The sequence below is a fragment of the Danio aesculapii genome, chromosome 4, assembly GCF_903798145.1.
Source record: "Danio aesculapii chromosome 4, fDanAes4.1, whole genome shotgun sequence".
NCBI lineage: Eukaryota > Metazoa > Chordata > Actinopteri > Cypriniformes > Danionidae > Danio > Danio aesculapii.
In genome coordinates, this window is record NC_079438.1 from 56,719,159 (window position 1) to 56,739,349 (window position 20,191).

General features: G+C 34.4%; 1 protein-coding gene across 20 annotated transcripts in view; it reads left to right on the top strand.

Annotated features, from left to right (window-relative positions):
- Nucleotides 1–20,191, top strand: part of plekha5 (pleckstrin homology domain containing, family A member 5) — a 192,715-nt gene that overhangs the window by 147,798 nt on the left and 24,726 nt on the right. For 11 of the 20 annotated variants that reach the window (XM_056456184.1, XM_056456186.1, XM_056456187.1 and 8 more), the window contains exons 9-12: nucleotides 2,138–2,253; nucleotides 5,737–6,564; nucleotides 11,830–12,280; nucleotides 13,748–13,822. In XM_056456184.1, coding sequence (XP_056312159.1) covers nucleotides 2,138–2,253; nucleotides 5,737–6,564; nucleotides 11,830–12,280; nucleotides 13,748–13,822 — 1,470 coding nt within the window. Of the gene's footprint in view, nucleotides 1–2,137; nucleotides 2,254–5,736; nucleotides 6,565–11,829; nucleotides 12,281–13,747; nucleotides 13,823–17,691; nucleotides 17,812–20,191 lie in introns of all 20 variants that reach the window. The other 9 variants (XM_056456195.1, XM_056456180.1, XM_056456182.1 and 6 more) reach the window with 1 other exon arrangement.

Consider the following 20,191-nt stretch of genomic DNA (forward strand, 5'->3'; position numbering starts at 1 on the left):
ATGTGTTAATCATATTATAATACCTAATGCATTAAAAATGCACAATTTTACTAAATGATTTAGTAGCTTCTCTACAGTATTTCTGAATTTGACTGCTTTATTAACAGCCATACTAAAAACTTCAGAAAGAGAAATATTAAACTGTCTTCAGGCCAGCAATACTTGTGCTTTGCATTGGATTTTGAAAATGTAAGTTTGGACAGATTTAGACCATCTCTCTAGGGTTGTATCATTGAGTTTATCTGTGAATTAAATGGAGTCTTGGATATAAATTGCTGCTCTCCAGCTGAAGGCAGAGGGTTTGGCTGTAGTAAAGCTGTTATTAACTTGAATTAGACCAGCAAGCCTTGCACTTTTCACCTGACGCTGCATTTTTTAGTCTCTAATTCTGTTTTTGTCTCAGTGGAGTCACTTACCTATTAGTGCAGATATTTTCATGTTGACTCATTGTTTATTCCCCCTCTGTCTTATTCTCCATCTCACAATGGTGCGGTTTGGGAGGATTCATGAACTGGAGCATCAACATGTTGACTGGATGGAGCTTCACTTATATGGTGGGTCAATAGTATAAATAAAGACACATTAACATTCTTCATCACTTAACCAGGAATGTCCTATAGGCAGCCTTTTTAAGTCATCACTAATAAGTTTTTCCATGCAAAATATTTGAGAAATTATGTTGTTTTTTTGCTGTATGAATGAATTATTGAATTACTCACTCAACTGATTCTATTTATGTGATTCATTCAAGAAGACTGATTCATTAATGAACAAAAACATAGTAAATAATTGAAATCCTGGCTCAACCAATTTGATGATTTCAACAAAAAAATACTAATTTTTGATTGATGTATTCATTCTCTAATATGGTAAAACAAGAGTGTAAATAAAGACACATTAACATTCACATTAACCTAGAATGTCCCATGCACCATTTTTAAGTTATTAATGATAATATGTAAGTTTTTCCATGCAGAATATTTGGTATAGGCTAACAATAATGGTGTTAAAGGGATGGTTTTTTGTTTGATTGTTTGTTTTTGTGGTGTATGAATGAATAACTGAATTACTCACTCATCTGTTTCATTCATTTGATTCATTCAAGAAGACTGATTCATTTAAGAACAAAAAAATAGTAAATTCTTGAAATACTGAATCAACTGATTTGATTATTTCAAGATTATTGATGGATTTATTCATTTACGTATTCAATTCTCTCACAAAATGAATTTAAACAAATAATTGTGTTTCAAAATCACTTCAATTGACATTGACGGAGTGTATCTGAGCTGAAAATTTATTGTATAGTGAATTTGAAAGTATTTTATAATTACATTTTTTTATGACATTTATTTTATTTCACAATGAGTCATTGAACAGATTGATTCGGTAATTAAATTAGTACTTGTGGAAACTATTGAATTTTTCACTCAATGTCTTTTATTAATTCGGCAACAAATCAACATAAGTTGTTCATTAAATTAACAATTAGTTTTTTTAATTAAATTAAATTTAATATAATTAAAAATTAATGAAAAAGTTACTCAATTAATTTGATCATTGAATCATTCACTCAACAGATTTAATTGCTTACTTTGGCAGCGATTGCATTTTACTGCATACAGGAGGAACCAATGCATAAGTTGTATAGGCCCCACCCTCTTCTTTAAAAAGGGGCGTGGTAACATCTCATTTGCATTTAAGGAGACAAAAGCAGCATGTCTATACTTACACCCAAACACATCCATTTCTAATACACATCCAGCATAAAATAATAAACGATCCATTAAGTATTTTGAGATGCAACTTCTACTTACCAAGAAATTAATCCTCTTCATTGAACCATCAATGCAAATAAAGAACCTGTATTTTGTAGCATCTCACTGGGGTTTGGGCTCTTGTTAACTCCTCCAGAGCGCTCCGCAATGGCTTTTGAAGCTTATATAAACTGTTGTTAAAGACAAAATCCAGACAAAAGCAGCCATTGTGGATCAGTGAGAGCCTCAGAGATCTGCAAACTTTGCAAAACTCCATCGTGTTTGTGCCTTCAGCGATTCGCTCAGCAGTTGTTTATTGATATTCACGCTCTGATCTTTTTTCTCTCCTCAGGTTTCTCTGTTGAATTTTTCACAACTAGGCGACGCATCCAAACATGCGGACGTATTATTTCAGCACAGACACAGCCAAAGATATGGAGTCCTGGATGAAGGTGATGTCGGATGCGGCGATTGCACACAGCGAGCCAATCAGAAGGTGCGAAAATATGATTTTGCTTTGCAGTGAACCAATCAGAAAGAACTCAATATAATCACACTTCAGTGATGGTTATTACAGTTTATTTATATGTCTGTTTTTAAATTAAGTAATTAGTGTTAATAGATTAAACAATTAAGTTGTAATATATATATATATATATATATATATATATATATATATATATGTATGTATGTATGTATGTATGTATGTATGTATGTATGTATGTGCGTGCGTGCGTGCGTGCGTGCGTGCGTGCGTGCGTGCGTGCGTGCGTGCGTGCGTGCGTGCGTGCGTGCGTGCGTGCGTGCGTGCGTGCGTGCGTGCGTGCGTGCGTGCGTGCGTGCGTGCGTGCGTGCGTGCGTGCGTGCGTGCGTGCGTGCGTGCGTGCGTGCGTGCGTACGTGCGTGTAATAGCCACTTGTTCTTGTTTTAATAGTTATAGTTGTTCTTAGTGATCAGTAGTAACATAAAAACTTTTAGAAATACTTTTTAATTAGTACTTTTTACATGAAGTACAGTATTGTTTTAGTTCATTATTTAATTTCTTTTATTTGAACTACACATTTTATGTATTTTTGTATTTTTTTATGTATTATGTATTATTTATTTATTACACATTTTATGTATTTACATTATGTAATGAGTAATATAATATTATTAATAATTCATATGTTTTGTTCTTTTTGATTAACAATATCAAAATATTTATAAATACTTTTTTAGATATTTACTTTCCTTCATTTGGTTTTGCAGCTTGGGAAACAAAAAATATAATATGACAATAAATAATAATAATAACAGTGATAGTGTTAGATTATATAAAAATAAATAATAATTTATGTTAAATATTATTAATACAAATAATTAATGAGTAAGTAATTGCAACCATTTATTAAATAAATACAAAATTTGTGGAATGCTTTTTGGGGATTTTTTTTACTAAAACAATTACTTAAAACTAATAAATAAAAAGAAATGAAAGCTGTTTAATTGTTTGTTCGTTCATTTTTATTGTTTTATGTCTCTGTAGTCACTTAATAATAAATTAAACATTAATATTAACAATAATATTATACTATAATTGTAATTGTAATAATAAATTATATAATAAAAGTAATGCTAATAAATTATATCATAATAAATAGTAATTTGTTATTATACAAATAAAATTATATTATTAAACCATTAATAATAAATAAATAAATAAATAAATAAATAATGACAAATACAACCATTGATAAAATAAATACAAAATATTTAGCAAAAGATGTTCTTTATGGACAGTGATCATGAAAACAAGGCTTTTTGGTTAATTTTTGTACTTACAAATTTTTTTTTACTTACAAAAATCACTTTGAAAATAAGTAAGTAAAAAGAAAGCGGTTTATTTGTTTGTTTATTTATTTTATTTATATTTTATGACCTGTCTCAGCAGTGTCTTGAGTGTTTGCTCAGCTCTTAGCACTCTTTATGGTAGTACTTTTGTTGTGGCTTTTTGAGGAAAGCTGTCAGGTTTTAGACGAGAGCCACTGGAGTCTCCAGAGAGTCTCACGGGCAGAGATTTTCACAGCTTCCAGAGTGTTTTTGTGTGTGTGTGTGTTTATTTGACTGCAGCTTTTAGCACAATCACAGATGCTGACGAATCCTCTTAGACTGAAACACTTGCTTTTTAAAACTTTTGATAAAAGCAGATTGTTTTGGCAGCGTAGGATCACAGCTGTGCTTGAGAAAGACTGAACGAAAACTTCATAGAAGAAGGATTTGTATTAATGTAGTGAATGTTTGGTTGGAAAAGCGTGTTATTGTGGTCTGTGTTACAAACAGAAGTTCAGTGTGTGAAGTCAAAAGCTTGACAATGCAAAAAATAAAACTTTACTTGAAGAGGTGTTCAAGACTTTATGGATGCTTATGTGTCATTTGCTCAGTTATGACATTTTAAATGCAAAGATGACATTGTTTGTTATGACAACTTGACATAGACAAATACATCACAGCCTGTTTTTGTCTTTGCCATGACAACTTGACATTAACAGTACCAATTACCATGTCATAAACATGATCGTCATGAGGCATTATAATTGTGTCATGAATGTTTTTCTGAGCACGTTTCCACTGTATTTGTCATTATAATGTATCAGTAAATGTGTCATTACTCTGTCAAATCATTTTTAATAATGTCATTAATATTTAATGGTATTGTTATGACAAATTCAGCTTGCACCACTGTAAATATTAATGATGGTATTATAGCATTCATGACAAGCTTATAATAGCTTCATTGCGATCATGTTTATGACAGATTCATGACAAGTTTTGTTGTCTTGGTTATGTCAAGTTGTCATGACAAAGACAAAAACAGGTTGCGATGTATTTGTTAATGTCAAGTTGTCATAAAAAAATAATGTCATCTTTGCATTTGAAACCTCAAACGTGAGCAAACGACTCTTAATAACAGTCGTCATGAGCATGCATAAAATTTCATCCATGATTATAAAGATTTAATGACTTTTTTATACACACTTTACTGAAAACCAAGTATTTTTGTCTTGTTTTTCAGTTTAGTGAGTAAATATTCTTAAATCAAATTGCATTTAGAGAACTATAAAATATATTAAATATAGAAAATGCTTACAGAATTAAGTGGCTTTAATCTGAAGATTATAACTAATATATTAATGGGTTTTTTTAATGGGGCTTTTATTCTTTGATTATTATTTTTACTTATTTTTTTATTATTATCACTACTGTTTATGAATTAATAAATGTAGGTAATAAAAAGAGTAATAAAAAACAACAACACTAACAGCAATGTCAAAATGGTTATATTTATATATGTATATATTTATATGTATGTGTGTGTGTGTGTATGTATATATATATATATATATATATATATATATATATATATATATATATATATATATATATATAAGGTCTATTGTTTTTTCTTATGTAAATAAATTTGTTATTGTATATAAATGTGTTCAATTGTAAATATATCCTACTTATAAATACACATTTGTTTACATAGGAAAAAAAATAGACCATAATACTAATAAATATGATATTGATCTATAAGGAATTTTGCCTTTGAATTAAACATGTAGCTATTTATAATCTAAGAAAATCATATTTTACAGTGTGGCTCATTTTGTCTTGCATCCTGTTCTGTGCATTTAACACTTAGATGCATAGACTAGATCAGGGGTGGGCAAACTCAGTCCTGGAGGGCCGGTGTCCTGCACAGTTCAACTCTAATCAAACACACCTGCTTATGGATTTCTAGCGATCTTGAAGACACTGATTAGCTTGTTCAGGTGTGTTTGATTAGTGTTGGAGCTAAACTGTGCAGGACACCGGCCCTCCAGGACCGAGTTTGCCCACCCCTGGACTAGATACTTAGATAGACTTGGTATCTAGTTGTGTTGGAGATCTTTTGTTTTAAATCCTTATATAACATCTCATCTTTTCCTCTCCTCAGGCTTGAGAAGGTAAAGCTGGACTCTCGCGGGCCTCAGGAGATGAACAACATGCTGAACCACCGGGTCCTGACTCGCCCCGAGATCCAAAACAACGAGAGAAACCGCGAGACGCTCCGCCAAGAGGACAAGAAGAGCAAACCAGCAGAAAAAACGCAGAAAGACAAAGAAAGAGTCAGCATGCAGAAAGACGGAGAGCGCTTCAGTGAAAACTACACTCACCGGCATAAAGACAGCGAGCGCTACATGCTGCAGAAAGACCTGGAGAAATTCGTCCTGCAAAAAGACGGAGAGAAGTACGCCGTGCAGAAAGAGGGGGACAAATATCTCCTCCAGAAAGACGGACACAAATACACAGTGCATAAAGACGGAGACAAATACACGCTTCAGAGAGAACTGGAGAAATACAATCCACCGAAAGATGCAGAGAAGATCCCACAGAAAGATGCAAGGTTTAGTCTGGTGCAGAACGAGATGGAGAAACCCGTCCCGCCACCACGATCTGAGGAAAAATATGGCTTTCAGAAAGAGGGCACCCTTGAGCGTCCGCTAACTAAAATAAATAGCATTAAACTGCAGCCGGCTCAAGCGGCGGCCATCGCTGCGGCTGTTTCATCCTCTAGGATGATGCAGAAACAGGTTAATGGCTCCGGGGAAAGAGCGGGAGACAGAAGTCCTGGAGATTTGAGTACAGTGAGGACGAGCGTCCCGCTGCCAGCACAGACGGTTCCAGAACCAGAGCGAAGCCTCAGCAGAACCAGCTCAATGCAGCAGCTGGAGCAGTGGGTCCGCACACACCGCACACGAGCTCCAGACGACGACACCAGGAGGTCAGAGAGACACACATTCATCACCAATATTGGGCATGTTCCTTTAAAAGAGTAATTAGTTATGGTTACTAGTTACGTAACAGTTACTTTTATAGTTACATAATTATAAGTGTAAATAATTACCAGGGAAAGTAACTGTTGCGCTACTTTAACGTCCTAGGGCTTGAGTGGCCACATCCGAGGACAGCACATTTTAGCTCTTAAGTGGCTATTTAAAATACTTTGAATGTTTATATTTTGTTACAGACATACAGTGTCATCCTGCAACTGTTTTGCAGCATATGAAATGTCCCAAACACTATTTTAACTGTCCAAAATGGGGAAAAAAATAGTTTTTACTCTCTGATAGTCAAAAGCAAGTTAAAAAAAATTTCTATGTTAAATATGCATTAAAAAACAGTCAGGAAAAAGTGTTTTATGTAAATTCGGACCACGAGTCCACATATATGGACATCATTTTCCCCTAAAAGTACATCATATCAAAAGATGATACTTAGATTTTTATTCTAATTAGGTTCTAATAAGCCCAAATAGCAAAGAGAAATAAAAAAATGCATGTAAAAACACCAGTATTCCCAGTATTTCTCTGTTGCAATCGGGAGATCACAATAATTAACCCCGAAAAAAGCCAAAGCCAAGGAAACACATTACTATGTTATAAATACAGCACTACAACATACAAAAGAGAGAGAGATTGACTTAGAATGTCACTTACCTGATTTATAATGATTTGATCAGCTGTAATTTGAAGTTTACTCTGAGTTTTTCTCCCATTAGGGCTCATTATGCAGTCTCTGTCTGATTATGAAAATTATGAATATTTAAATTAGCCACTATCCTTATAAATAAACTGCAAAGTTGCAATCTAAAAAGTCAAAAGCAAGTTAAAAAAAAATTCTATCTTAAATATGCATTAAAAAACAGTCAGGAAAAAGTGTTTTATGTAAATTCGGACCACGAGTCCACATATATGGACATCATTTTCCCCTGAAAGTACATCATGTCAAAAGATGATACTTAGATTTTTATTCTAATTAGGTTCTAATAAACCCAAATAGCAAAGAGAAATAAAAAAAGTGCATGTAAAAACACCTTGGGCGTTAAGAGGTTAAAAAAAATCTTAATCCGTCAAATGACTGTAAGATAAATATAAAACATTGTACACTAATCTACACTATTTTAATGTTGTTGTGTTACAATATGAGAGACAACCTTAAAATTCAGCATGTCATTATATTATATATCATCATTACTATAGTTGCACAATAAAACACAATAGATTGTATATATGAGCAATATCATGCTCGTAGCAGTGCGATATGGCTGTATATTGGCACTGGTGGGAGGCGTTTGTTGTGGCTTATTGCCCCCCACCAGTGACGATATACAGCCATATCGCACTGCTAAGGGTGTTCACGGTATGACGGCATAATAGTCTATATAAAGAAGAAAATCAAACACGGAGAGTCTCAAAAACCCTTTTTGTAAGAGGAACTACTTTCTTCCGCCATTCATTCACATCTGCAGCTGACGTCAGACCAGCAGAAACCATTGCTCATTTACCAACGTCACTTTAGAGCTAGTATTTGAATGATCCTCTAGCGTAATGTCTAAAGTGATGACAAAACAGGTGACTTTGCTCACATTTAAAGATTATAAGGCTGAACAGCATGAAATGCCATCAGTCTACAGAGATATCCCAGTATTTCTCTGTTGCAATCAGGAGATCACAATAATTAACCCCGAAAAAAGCCAAAGCCAAGCAAACACATTACTATGGTACATACAGCACTACAACATACAAAAGAGAGAGAGATTGACTTAGAATGTCACTTACCTGATTTATAATGATTTGATCAGCTGTAATTTGAAGTTTACCTTGAGTTTTTCTCCCATAAGGGCTTATTATGCAGTGTCTGTCTGATTATGAAATTATGAATATTTAAATTAGCCACTATCCTTATAAATAAACTGCAAAGTTGCAATCTAAACAACTACATTCTCTTCTGAAAAAGCTTCAAAGTACATGATGTTGTCCAACAGCTGCAATATTTGTCAAACTGTAGTGAGTTTATTGATCTGCTGTCACTTTATGTGGGCGGAGTAATACACAAGGGTGAAGAGGCTGTATGAGTGCTGTTATTACGGGAATATCACACGGCTATCAGCCAATCAGATTCAAGAACTAGCCAGAACTGTTCAAGAACTAGCCAGTATAAATGTAGATATACATTAATTATCAATAATGTATAAATATACACTAAATTTTGTGGCGTAACTTGCCTAATAAAGCTAATTACCCTAGTTAAGACTTTAAATTGCAGTAGTTTATTTGACTTATATTTGTTTGTTGATTTCATATCATTCATTTCTTTTATACACACATATATTTAGATGTCTCTCTGTGTGTGTGTATAAAATAAATTAATGATATTAATTATAAGTAAAACAAATATTTAAGAATAATACATACATAAGAAAAGCTACAACTAAAATGAACTATTAATTAACACTACAATGGGATCTCCATAATACTAAAATAGTGCTTAATTAATGCCATTTTGGGTTTAAGTGGACTAAAAGTAATGATTGTGACATTAGGTTTGAGCTGTATTTAAGGTCTATTTGATGATATGTTTATCAGCATGTCCTCTGGGTGTTTCTGGTGTTGTCTTTTCCTTTGATTATAATGATTGTGATTATATATGAAGAGGAGGGAGAGATAAAGGCTCTTGTGGAGTGAAGAGAACAGTGACGACTCTTTTTATAATGTACTAATGAGTCGCTGTTTAATTATTGCCTGCAGCAGAACAGGAAACCATCATCAAGTCAAAGCCGGGCCTTATTAGCATGATTGTATTCTAAAACTGACTTCTTCAAGAGGCTTCCTGGAGCTGTTTTGTATATCATTGACCTTTTCATTAGCTCAGTTTCCATCCAAACATGCGAATTTAACATATGCTTAAAACTGGAATATGGCATAAAACATTTGTGGATAAAGCAGAGTTTCCGTGCAATGAGTCAAAGAGAACATAATCATCACTTCCTGATAAACTGTCGCCAAATATCAGACAGAAAAATGTAGTTTTGTGCTGTCAGAGAAGCCACTGTGGTCTTTTTTTCTGCTTTAATAGATGAGATGCGCCTCAGAAGATGAAATGCAATAAATGTGCAGCCGTGAGACACTCTTTGCGAGCGCAGACAGATGCTTAAGACAGTTCTGGATGTAATAATAATATAATAATAATAATAATAACACTGAACCACTGCGATGATGGACTTTAGCTGAGGGTTTTGGAAAAACCAAAACGACATTTCAGATGTTTATCAATGTGCAGGAAACACTGCTTTGTCCATTAATGAATCCCATCACACACAATCTTATCATCACATCGTCTGTTAAAACAAAACCGCATGACTTTATTGATGCACATGCTGGAATTTCTTCAGTAAATGTGTTTCCATTGTAGTTTATGTTTATTTTTTTCTTATCAGATAAAGAGTTTATCCTGTGTCCATAATTTTTATGTGCATTATCCAAATTTATGCACATCTTGGCATTTTTATCAAGGAATTGTAAATTCAAATTGTGAAAATATCAAAACTCTTAATCAAAAGCTTAATCTGGACAACTTTAACTGTGACGTTCTCAATATTTAGATTTCAGTACATGGTTTCCGCTACATTCATTCGTCTGTGGCGGTGCACCACACCAAAATTCATCCCGCCATGGCTACATTACAGCTTCTCATTCAAAACATTGGGTTGTTTATTTTTAAATAGCGGGTAATAATCGCACTAAACATGTATTAAAAGGTAAGTGAATTATAACAGCGCAAACTATTCTGTAATCGGAGTAGTGCTGTGCGTTCTTTGTTTAACCCTTTAGGGTGATGTGCTGACTGACTGACAGGTGCGTGAGGCTAGCAAACACGGCGAAGCTTTCAGTTATGATGAACACAGTTTCCATAAATATATTTTATTTATAGATAAAGGTCTGCGGTTCTGCATATTATGACTTTGTCTTGCTGGAGTTTATTGCCGTTTCACTTTACTTCAGGAAGCATTAATGCCGCTCTGTAGGTCTATTGGAGACATTCGTAAATATTCCTTGCAAATCTAATAAATATTGGAGACATACTCGTTACATAAACGCACTAAAGCACACTTCAGCAGCGTTTATTTGAGAGCGCACAAGAAAATCTGCGCTTGAGAAGCGAATATTTGAGGGCGTGCAAGAAGTTTTGTGCACGAGCAGAGGAAATCGGCGCTCGAGCACAGAGATTGACATGCTCGTAGGCTATTACATGAATGCGATCTCGATTTAATACTGCGCTCACGACATTTGTCAATGAAATACCGCCACATGTAGTTGGAAGACCTGTGTAAAAGGCCCAACAGCCGCTACAGCTGGAAAACATCCTAGAGGAAACACTGCAGTACATATATTATATAAATCAGATTCCAGATTTTATCATACAATATTTGTATTTTGGTTAATTGTTGTTTTATTCTAATAAACCAAACATCAATGGAAATCTTAATTATTCAGCTTTCAGATGATGTGTAGATATCAATTTCAATAATTGACACTTATGACTGGTTTTGCATATGACACTCTTTTCTGGAAACAGTGATGCCTCATGATGTGTGTGTGTGTGATGTTATTTCTTTTGTCTTTGCCATGATGACAGTACGTAATATTTGACTAGATATTCTTCAAGATACTAGTATTCAGCTTAAAGTGACATTTAAAGGCTTAACTAGGTTAATTAGACAAGTTAGGGTAATTAGGCAAGTCATTGTATAACTATGGTGGTAGACAGTTGAAACAAATATTGTTTAAGGCAGCTAATAATATTAAAATGGCTTTAAATGAATTAAAACTACTTGTATTCTAGCCGAAATAAAGCAAATCAGACTTTTTACAGAAGAAAAAATATAATAGGAAATACTGTGAAAAATTCCTGAATCTGTTAAACATCATTTAGGAAATATAAATATATATATATATATATATATATATATATATATATATATATATATATATATATATATATATATATATATATATATATATATATATATATATATATATATATATATTCACAGAAGGGCTAATAATTTTGCCTTCAACTGTATATAATGCGCACACACACACACACACACACACACACACACACACACACACACATATACATATCAACTTTTCATGAAACAGTGTCATGTGCATCAGACATGCCATTTTTTTTCTTTGTATTCCAGCATCACGTCCTACCAAACCCTGCCAAGGAACATGCCAAGCCACCGGGCGCAGATAGTCCCACGCTATCCCGAGGGCTACCGCACTCTTCCCCGAAACATGCTGCGACCGGACAGCATCTGCAGCGTGGCGGGATCAGTGTATGACCGGGCGCTTCAGCCCAGCAACCAGGAGAAACGGCGCTCCATCCGGGACGACACCATGTGGCAGCTGTATGAGTGGCAGCAGCGGCAGGCGCACAGTCGACTCGGGTACGGGACGCTGCCCAGTCCCAAAACCATGGGGCAGATCGCGGAGTCCATCCCCACATCCCCGTCCCACGGCTCTCTGGCCGGATATCACACCTTCTCCCCGAACCGACCGCTCAACCCTGACTCGCGCTCGGAATTGTCCTCACCGGTGTTTCGTGGAGACGTGACCCTCGAGCGACGCCACCGACCACACCTGTCCAAGGTGAACCAGGTCACATTCATCACTTAGAGGAGGTTTCATGAGTTATAGGACATTTGATGAATAAAAATTAGAATTTTGTATGAAAGTGATGGATGGATAGACGGATGGATGGATTGACTAGGATAATAGATGGGTGGGTGGGTAGGTGGGTGGATGGATGGGTGGATGAAGAGATAGATGGGTAGGTGGATGAATTGACTGGGATTGATGGATCGATGGATGGACAGAGATGATTGGATGGGTGGTCGGATGGTTGGATGAATAGAACAGTGGGTGGGTGGATGGAAGGATGTGTTTTTTGATGGATGGATTTACTGAGATAGATAGATAGATAGATAGATAGATAGATAGATAGATAGATAGATAGATAGATAGATAGATAGATAGATAGATAGATAGATAGATAGATAGGTAGATAGGTAGATGGGTAGGTGGATAGATAGATAGATGGGTAGGTGGATAGATAGATAGATAGATAGATAGATAGATAGATAGATAGATAGATAGATAGATAGATAGATAGATAGATAGATAGATAGATAGATAGATAGGTAGATGGGTAGGTGGATAGATAGATAGATGGGTAGGTGGATAGATAGATAGATAGATAGATAGATAGATAGATAGATAGATAGATAGATAGATAGATAGATAGATAGATAGATAGATAGATAGATAGATAGATAGATAGATAGATAGATAGATAGATAGATAGATAGATAGATAGATAGATAGATAGATGGGTAGGTGGATAGATGGGTAGGTAGATAGATGGGTAGATAGATAGATAGATAGATAGATAGATAGATAGATAGATAGATAGATAGATAGATAGATAGATAGATAGATAGATAGATAGATAGATAGATAGATAGATAGATAGATAGATAGATAGATAGATAGATAGATAGATGGATGGATGGGTAGATAGATGGATGGGTAGATAGATAGATAGATAGATAGATAGATGGATGGGTAGATAGATAGATGGGTAGATAGATAGATGGATTGACTGACATGAATGGATTTATGGGCAGATGGACAGAGAGAGAAAAATAAAAGAGAGAGAGAGATGGAAGGATGGATAGCTATATTTTTTTTTCATCAAATGTCTTTGAGTTGCGCTTGAGTGTGTTCAGTTAGAAAACAATTACGTAAAACTACATTAAAATCGCAATATTACTATTTCATTGTAGTTTTGATCAAATAAACTTCTTTCAATGAGTGAAATCAGACCTGAATGAAGAGCATTGGCAATACTGTATAGCGTTGATCAAGTCCAGCTCAGAGACGTTCATCAGTGATTATACAATGAAACAGTTGTCGTTTTTAAGAGAGTGTTATTTTTAGGTTGCTTTAAATCACTGAGCCTTTAAGTGTTTCTAATTGTCAGCGTTTAATGCGGTTTTGAGCACAGCTCTTTGCTGCAGTTCTCCTGACTGCTGTGCTTTCCTCTTTCTCTGTCAGTATTCCTATCCTGCCGAACGCAGAGCTGCTCCTCCCGCACAGAACATCACTGCACAGTCTCTTCAAGGCAAAACGGTACGTGCTCCCACTTCTCCACCCACCACTTCCTCTGTGCAAAGGAAACGCTTGTAACTCTCTGAGCCAAAACTTTGCTTTCCTGTCAAACTCCTGCATTTTTTCAGTTTTCAGCCACTAAGGATTCGTTCAGGCTTTGGTTTGCAAATTAGGCTTTTTCGGAGTGAATATTTCACATGCGGAGGTTGAGTCAACATGAATTTTTGCTTTCTTAAAGTGTCCCTGTTATGCTTTTTCTGATATTACCTTTCGGTTATGTAGCTGTTTGTGGATGCGAAAGATCTGTAAAGTTTCAAAGATCATAGTAAATCAAGCTTAACAAACATTTCTGCACAAGCCTATAATTGTTTCTAATATATTTGCATAATGTTATTATGTAGTCCTCATTGGCTGCTAATGAACGACATGTATACAGCAAAATAGTGCCATGTGACCATTCACAACAGACTGGGCCATCTGACCAATAGGAGAAGAGTATGACTATCTGACCATTCTGAGCAGACTGAGGTCATTTGGCCAGTCAAAGAAGTGTAGACTCATTTGACCAATAGGAGTAGGGTAAGATTAGCTGGCCAATCAGAGGAGTATAGGTTCATCTGACCAATTGGAGCAGAGTATGATTATCTGACTAATCAGAGCAGGGTATAATTATTTGACCGATCAGAGTAAAGCAGGTTAGACACATCTGACCAAAAGGAGTAGAGTGTGATTATCTGACCAATCAGAGCTAATTGAAGTCATCTAACCAATCAGAGCAGAGTAGGATTATCTGACTAATCAGTGCAGACAGAGGTCATTAAACCAATAAGAACAGACTAGGCCCATCTGACCAATAGGAGCAAAGTAGGATTATCTAACCAATCAGATAAGAGTAGGCTCATCTGACCAATCAGAGCAAACAGGTCACCTGACCAATCCTAGCAGAGTAGACCCATCTGACCAATCCTAGCAGAGTAGCCCCATCTGACCAATCAGAGCAGAGTAGGCCCATCTGACCAATCAAAGTCTAACTATCTGACTAGTCAGTGCAAACTGAGGTAATCTGTCTAATCAGAGCAGAGTAGGATTATCTGACCAGTCATATTACTTTAATGGTTATTTGACCAATCAGAGTAAAGCAGACTCTAACATAGGAGGAGTTTAGCGGGACCCAATTTTTTAAATACTGCAAAATATATGATGAGTGTTTTAATTATATTCATTAATTTGTTGTTTGTTTTGTGATTTCCGATGTAAAAAAAAAAATATATATATATATATATCACCACCATTAGCATAATAGCATAATAGGGGCACTTTAACATGAGAAGCAATGTTTGTAGTCATATGTAACCTGAAAATAGGAGCATAATAAGCACATGTGCATCTGATGTTGACTCTGTAGGCAAACGGACATTCAAATGAGTTCAGTTTGGCTTCAGTAAAGACACACAAAGCCTCATATGTGCTTATCTCAATGCAGAAGAGAAGGTTATTCACGCTTCAGCTCCTCAATGTATTGTGTCTGACACAGAGAGAAGTGTGTGTGTGTGTGTGTGTGTTGTGACAGCAGCTCTAATACCATAAGCTGCTCTTAAAACCATAATTATTATTCTCTTGCTTGGCGTTTCAAGTTCTAACAATCTAAAGCCGCCTTTTTCAGCTTATGCTCTTTATTCATTCATTTTTACAGACACAAAATACAATGAGACACTTTTCAGCCTTTTTATTTCTATTTTTTTTCTAAGTGTTTTAATGGAAAAGCCGGCGGACACCTGATGAAATATTAATAGAGCTGATCCGTATGTGCTTTACTCGTCTTCGCTGTTGTAAAAATGCCTTTTGCTACAGAGCGTGAAATTACATTTAGTCTTTTAAACATTTAGTTTTAGGTCTGAGGCTCTTCATCTGCTCTTATGAGGCTTTTTCATGATTTTGTTTAGATTATTATAACATATGATCAAATGACAAACATGAGATAACCCAGACTCAAAGGTTATCTTCTTCAAATGTCATTTAATTGGTTCACAGATAGGATAAATTAGCGTAAACTGCTCTTAAAGGCCAAATGAAACTTAATCTAACTGTTCCTGCTGGGAAGAAAACAGCTTGTATTAAAGTTATAGCTGCATAAAATGTCACTCATGGTTAAACTGCTTTATTCAGCTTGAGCTGTTTATTTGCATTAAATATTAAGTAATAAAAAATATATATTATTTATTTAATTTAGTTAGTTATTTAGTTAGAAATATTATGCATATGTAATATTTAAAATAAATATATATTTTAATATATATATATATATATATATATATATATATATATATATATATATATATATATATATATATATATATATATATATATATATATATATATATATTTGTAATTAAAAAGGTGCTTGATTTTTCTTTCTTAAAAGCCTAGCTCAGCTTAATCTGGACCTGTAGAGATAGTTAATTTATGTTCATTAAATACCACAGGTTTATGACATTACCAATATAAGTTATTTTTGTTTGTACATGTTCTACTTGTTCTTCTTCTTGGGCACTATGGTTTTCAGTTTTGTTTTTTCATTATTATTATTATTATTTTATAAAAAAAATTTATAATTATTTTTTCTGGGTTTTCACCTTTAATTGATAGTACAGTACAGAGTATTGACAGGAAAGCATGGGGAGCAGAGAGAGGGGAAGGATTGGCATAGGACCGTGAGGCAGAATCGAACTCGGGTCGCCGTGAGCACCGCTGTCGACACACTAACCACTACACCACTAGCGCCCACTATTTGATACAATATTATTTTTTATTAGCTATTAGTGACTTATTTTAGGCAGTTTTTTCATGTTGTTTTTATTCTATTTTGTTTTGTTTTAATTTTATTTAAACTTTTAGTAACTTATTCTATTTACATAAATTGGCAAATTTTTCAGTGAAGGTACTTTCTTAAAAGCACGTTTAAACAAACAAACAAACAAACAGACACCAAATCTGTCTGCTTTATTACTGCTTAAAAATATAATGCAAAGATCTTTCAGTTTTTTTGTTTATTTATTTATTATTTTTTTATTATATTACATTTTTTCTTCCTTATGTAAATTCAACCTTTATACCTTTATATCTATCTATATCTATCCCTCCTTTGTGCTTGGTCATTCACCACAAAAGAGTTATTTCATTATTATTCAGATACCAGTATTTTGAATTAGTATTAACATTGAAGAATTAGGATTTGGCAAATTTTTATATTGTATCAGGGATTTTTCTTTGTTGCAGTTTATCAAACATCTGTTTATTTATGTGTGTTGGAAAATGCTTATGTCTCGAATACTTTATTCACTCATCAACTAGCAGTCATTGAAGTCAAATGCAGTCTGCAGAATGTCTCTGTTAACTAAGCCAAACAGGATAATATACATTTTTAGAGTTTTGGCTTAAAATGACCCCTTAAAAAGCTAGATTTTAAAAAGTGCACGACAGAAAAGCTAAATATAAAGTTTGTAAAACTAATATTGAGCTATCAAATGCACTGTAAAATATATCTGTTAATGAACAGTTTCTGTATTTTGTGATTCACAAGAGTTTTGTGTTTATTTACAGTTGTGAAATGCATTATGGGATGTTGATCTCTGCTCTGTCGACTTTTGATGTTGAAAATTCAATTCTACAGTTTAACAAAGTGACTTTTATTGACAGTTTAGTAGTTTGAAATTAATAATCAAGCTAAACCCATTTTAAACTTATTAATCAGGGAAAAATTGATAATTGGCATAAAGTGGGAACCCTGAATTATGCAAGACGACCCTGAAGTTGTCCTCAGTATGCAAAGCTCGCCCCTAAATGCCTGTGATGTGGCGTCTGGTGTCTAATGCTGCTTTGTCCTGCTGCAGCCAGAGGAACTGACCCTGCTGCTCATCAAACTCCGGCGGCAGCAGGCTGAGCTCAACAGCCTCCGTGAACACACACTCGCGCAGCTCATGCAGCTGAACCTCGACGCCACCAACCCAAAGGTCAGAAATAAACAGCCTGAGCATCCCAGAGCAGAGGGAATCACTGATCTCCCCTGAACCCGTTCACCTCTCAAACCCGCACCTCCCGATTCCCCAGTCTGCTGGTGTTTTTTCCCTTCATTGCTTCCGCATGCTCTTGTGGACTGTGGATGGATACAAGTTGTAGATTTAGCGGGCACACTTTACAATAAAGCCTTGTTTGTTCAAATTAGCATGATGCTAATGTGCATATTGACTAGCATGAATTAACAACGAGCAATGCGTTTTGTCCTCACACTTTATTAATTAATGCAAATCAATAATCATATTCAAATTTTCTAATTGTTTGTCATACACAGTATGTCATGCAGTGAAATGCTTACACAATCGGCCTTAAAAATAATGAGGTCGCCACAGCGGAATGAACTGCCAACTTATCCAGCATATGTTTTACACAGCGGATGCCCTACCAGCTGCAACCCGTCACTGGGAAACACCCATACACTCTCATTCACACACATACACTACGGACAATTTAGCTTACCCAATTCACCTGTACAACATGTGTTTGGACTGTGGGGGAAACCCACGGGAACATGGCGAGAATATGCAAACTCCACACAATGCCAACTGACCCAGCCGAGGCTTGAACCAGCGACCTTAGTAACAACAATAAGAATCTAAATTGAAGTATAAGTTATGCAATAGAAAATAAAAGCAAATATAAACTATTTAACAATGACTTTTAGCTCAATAAACTACTAATTAGCTGCTTATTAATAGTAAGGTAGTTGGGTTTGGGTATTGAATAGACTGTTAACAATTTCCTGTAGCATCTACAATAACAGTTTGCCGGTAATTTACTGTAAATTAATTATGGCAAAATTTTGTTTACATTCACAGCACCATTTATCTTTCTGTATATATATTTACTGTATTGTCTATCTTTGCTGAAATATATACTATAGTTTGCATTTAGAAAATACAGTAACATACTTCATAACTGTCCTACAGTAAAATACTGTTCATATTACAGTTTAATACTGTGTACAATTGTTAACAGTATAGGAATTATGCAGAATATTTATTTTGTAAGTATTAATAAACAGTTATTATCCTAATAATAAGCAGGTAATAAGCCTATAGTTAATAGTGAGAATTGTGACTCAATTAATTACTAAGTCAGCAATAAAATCTAGTATTAATTCATGTTAATTAATTAACAAATGTAAGCAAAACAATATTTATAGATAATACAAAGTGTTGTCAATTCAATTAGACTTTGAAATCAGGATTAACTACTTAAAATTAGAAAATACACACATTTTACATAAAAAAACAAATGAGGTAAATAATACAATACAATACTATTCAATGCAATGCATTTCAGTGCACGGCAATGCAATTCAATTCGAGACAGTACAATACAATACAATACAGTTTAATTTAATTCAATTCAATTTAATTCAATTGAATACAGTTCAATTCAACACAATACAATACAATTCATCTCAATATGATACGATACGATACAATTCAATACAATTCAATACAATACAATACAATTCATTTCAATACGATACGATACGATACGATACGATACAATTCAATACAATACAATTCAATACAATTCAATACAATTCATTTCAATACGATACGATACAATACAAAACAAACCAAAACAAAACAGTTCAATTCAATGCAATTCAATACAATAAAATACAATACAATACAACACAATACAATACAACACAACACAACACAACACAACACAACACAACACAACACAACACAATTCAATACAAGACAATACAGTCCAATTCAATTCATTTAATTTCAATACAATACGATATGATTTAATACAAAACAATACAATTCAATTCAATTCAATTCAATTCAATACAATACAATACAATACAATACAGTCCAATTCAACCCAATCCAATCCAATATAAGTAATATTAGTAATTCATGTTTACGAATGAATTAACAAATGAAATGAGGCAATATTGCAAATTCAATTTGGCTCCAGTTTTCAATATTAATTTAATAGTTAAAATTAGAAAATGCAGTTTTACATAAAAAACAATGCATTATTAAAGTAAAAATACAACATCGAACATTAATTCATGTTGATAATGTTCTAGCTAATGCAAACAGGACAATATTGCAAAGTGTCATCAATGGGAGTTAGCTTGAGATCATGCATACATTGCGTTGACATGAACTAACAACAAGCAAATGCACACGGATCATGCATTGTGTGTTGTTAGCTGACGTTAGCAGATGCATTAGCTAGCGTAGCGCATCAGGATCTGGTTGTGAAGTGTATGAGAGCAAGCTGATCATGTTTTGTGAACTGCAGCATGCTGTCTGACGCAGTTTCAGCAACATGATCTGC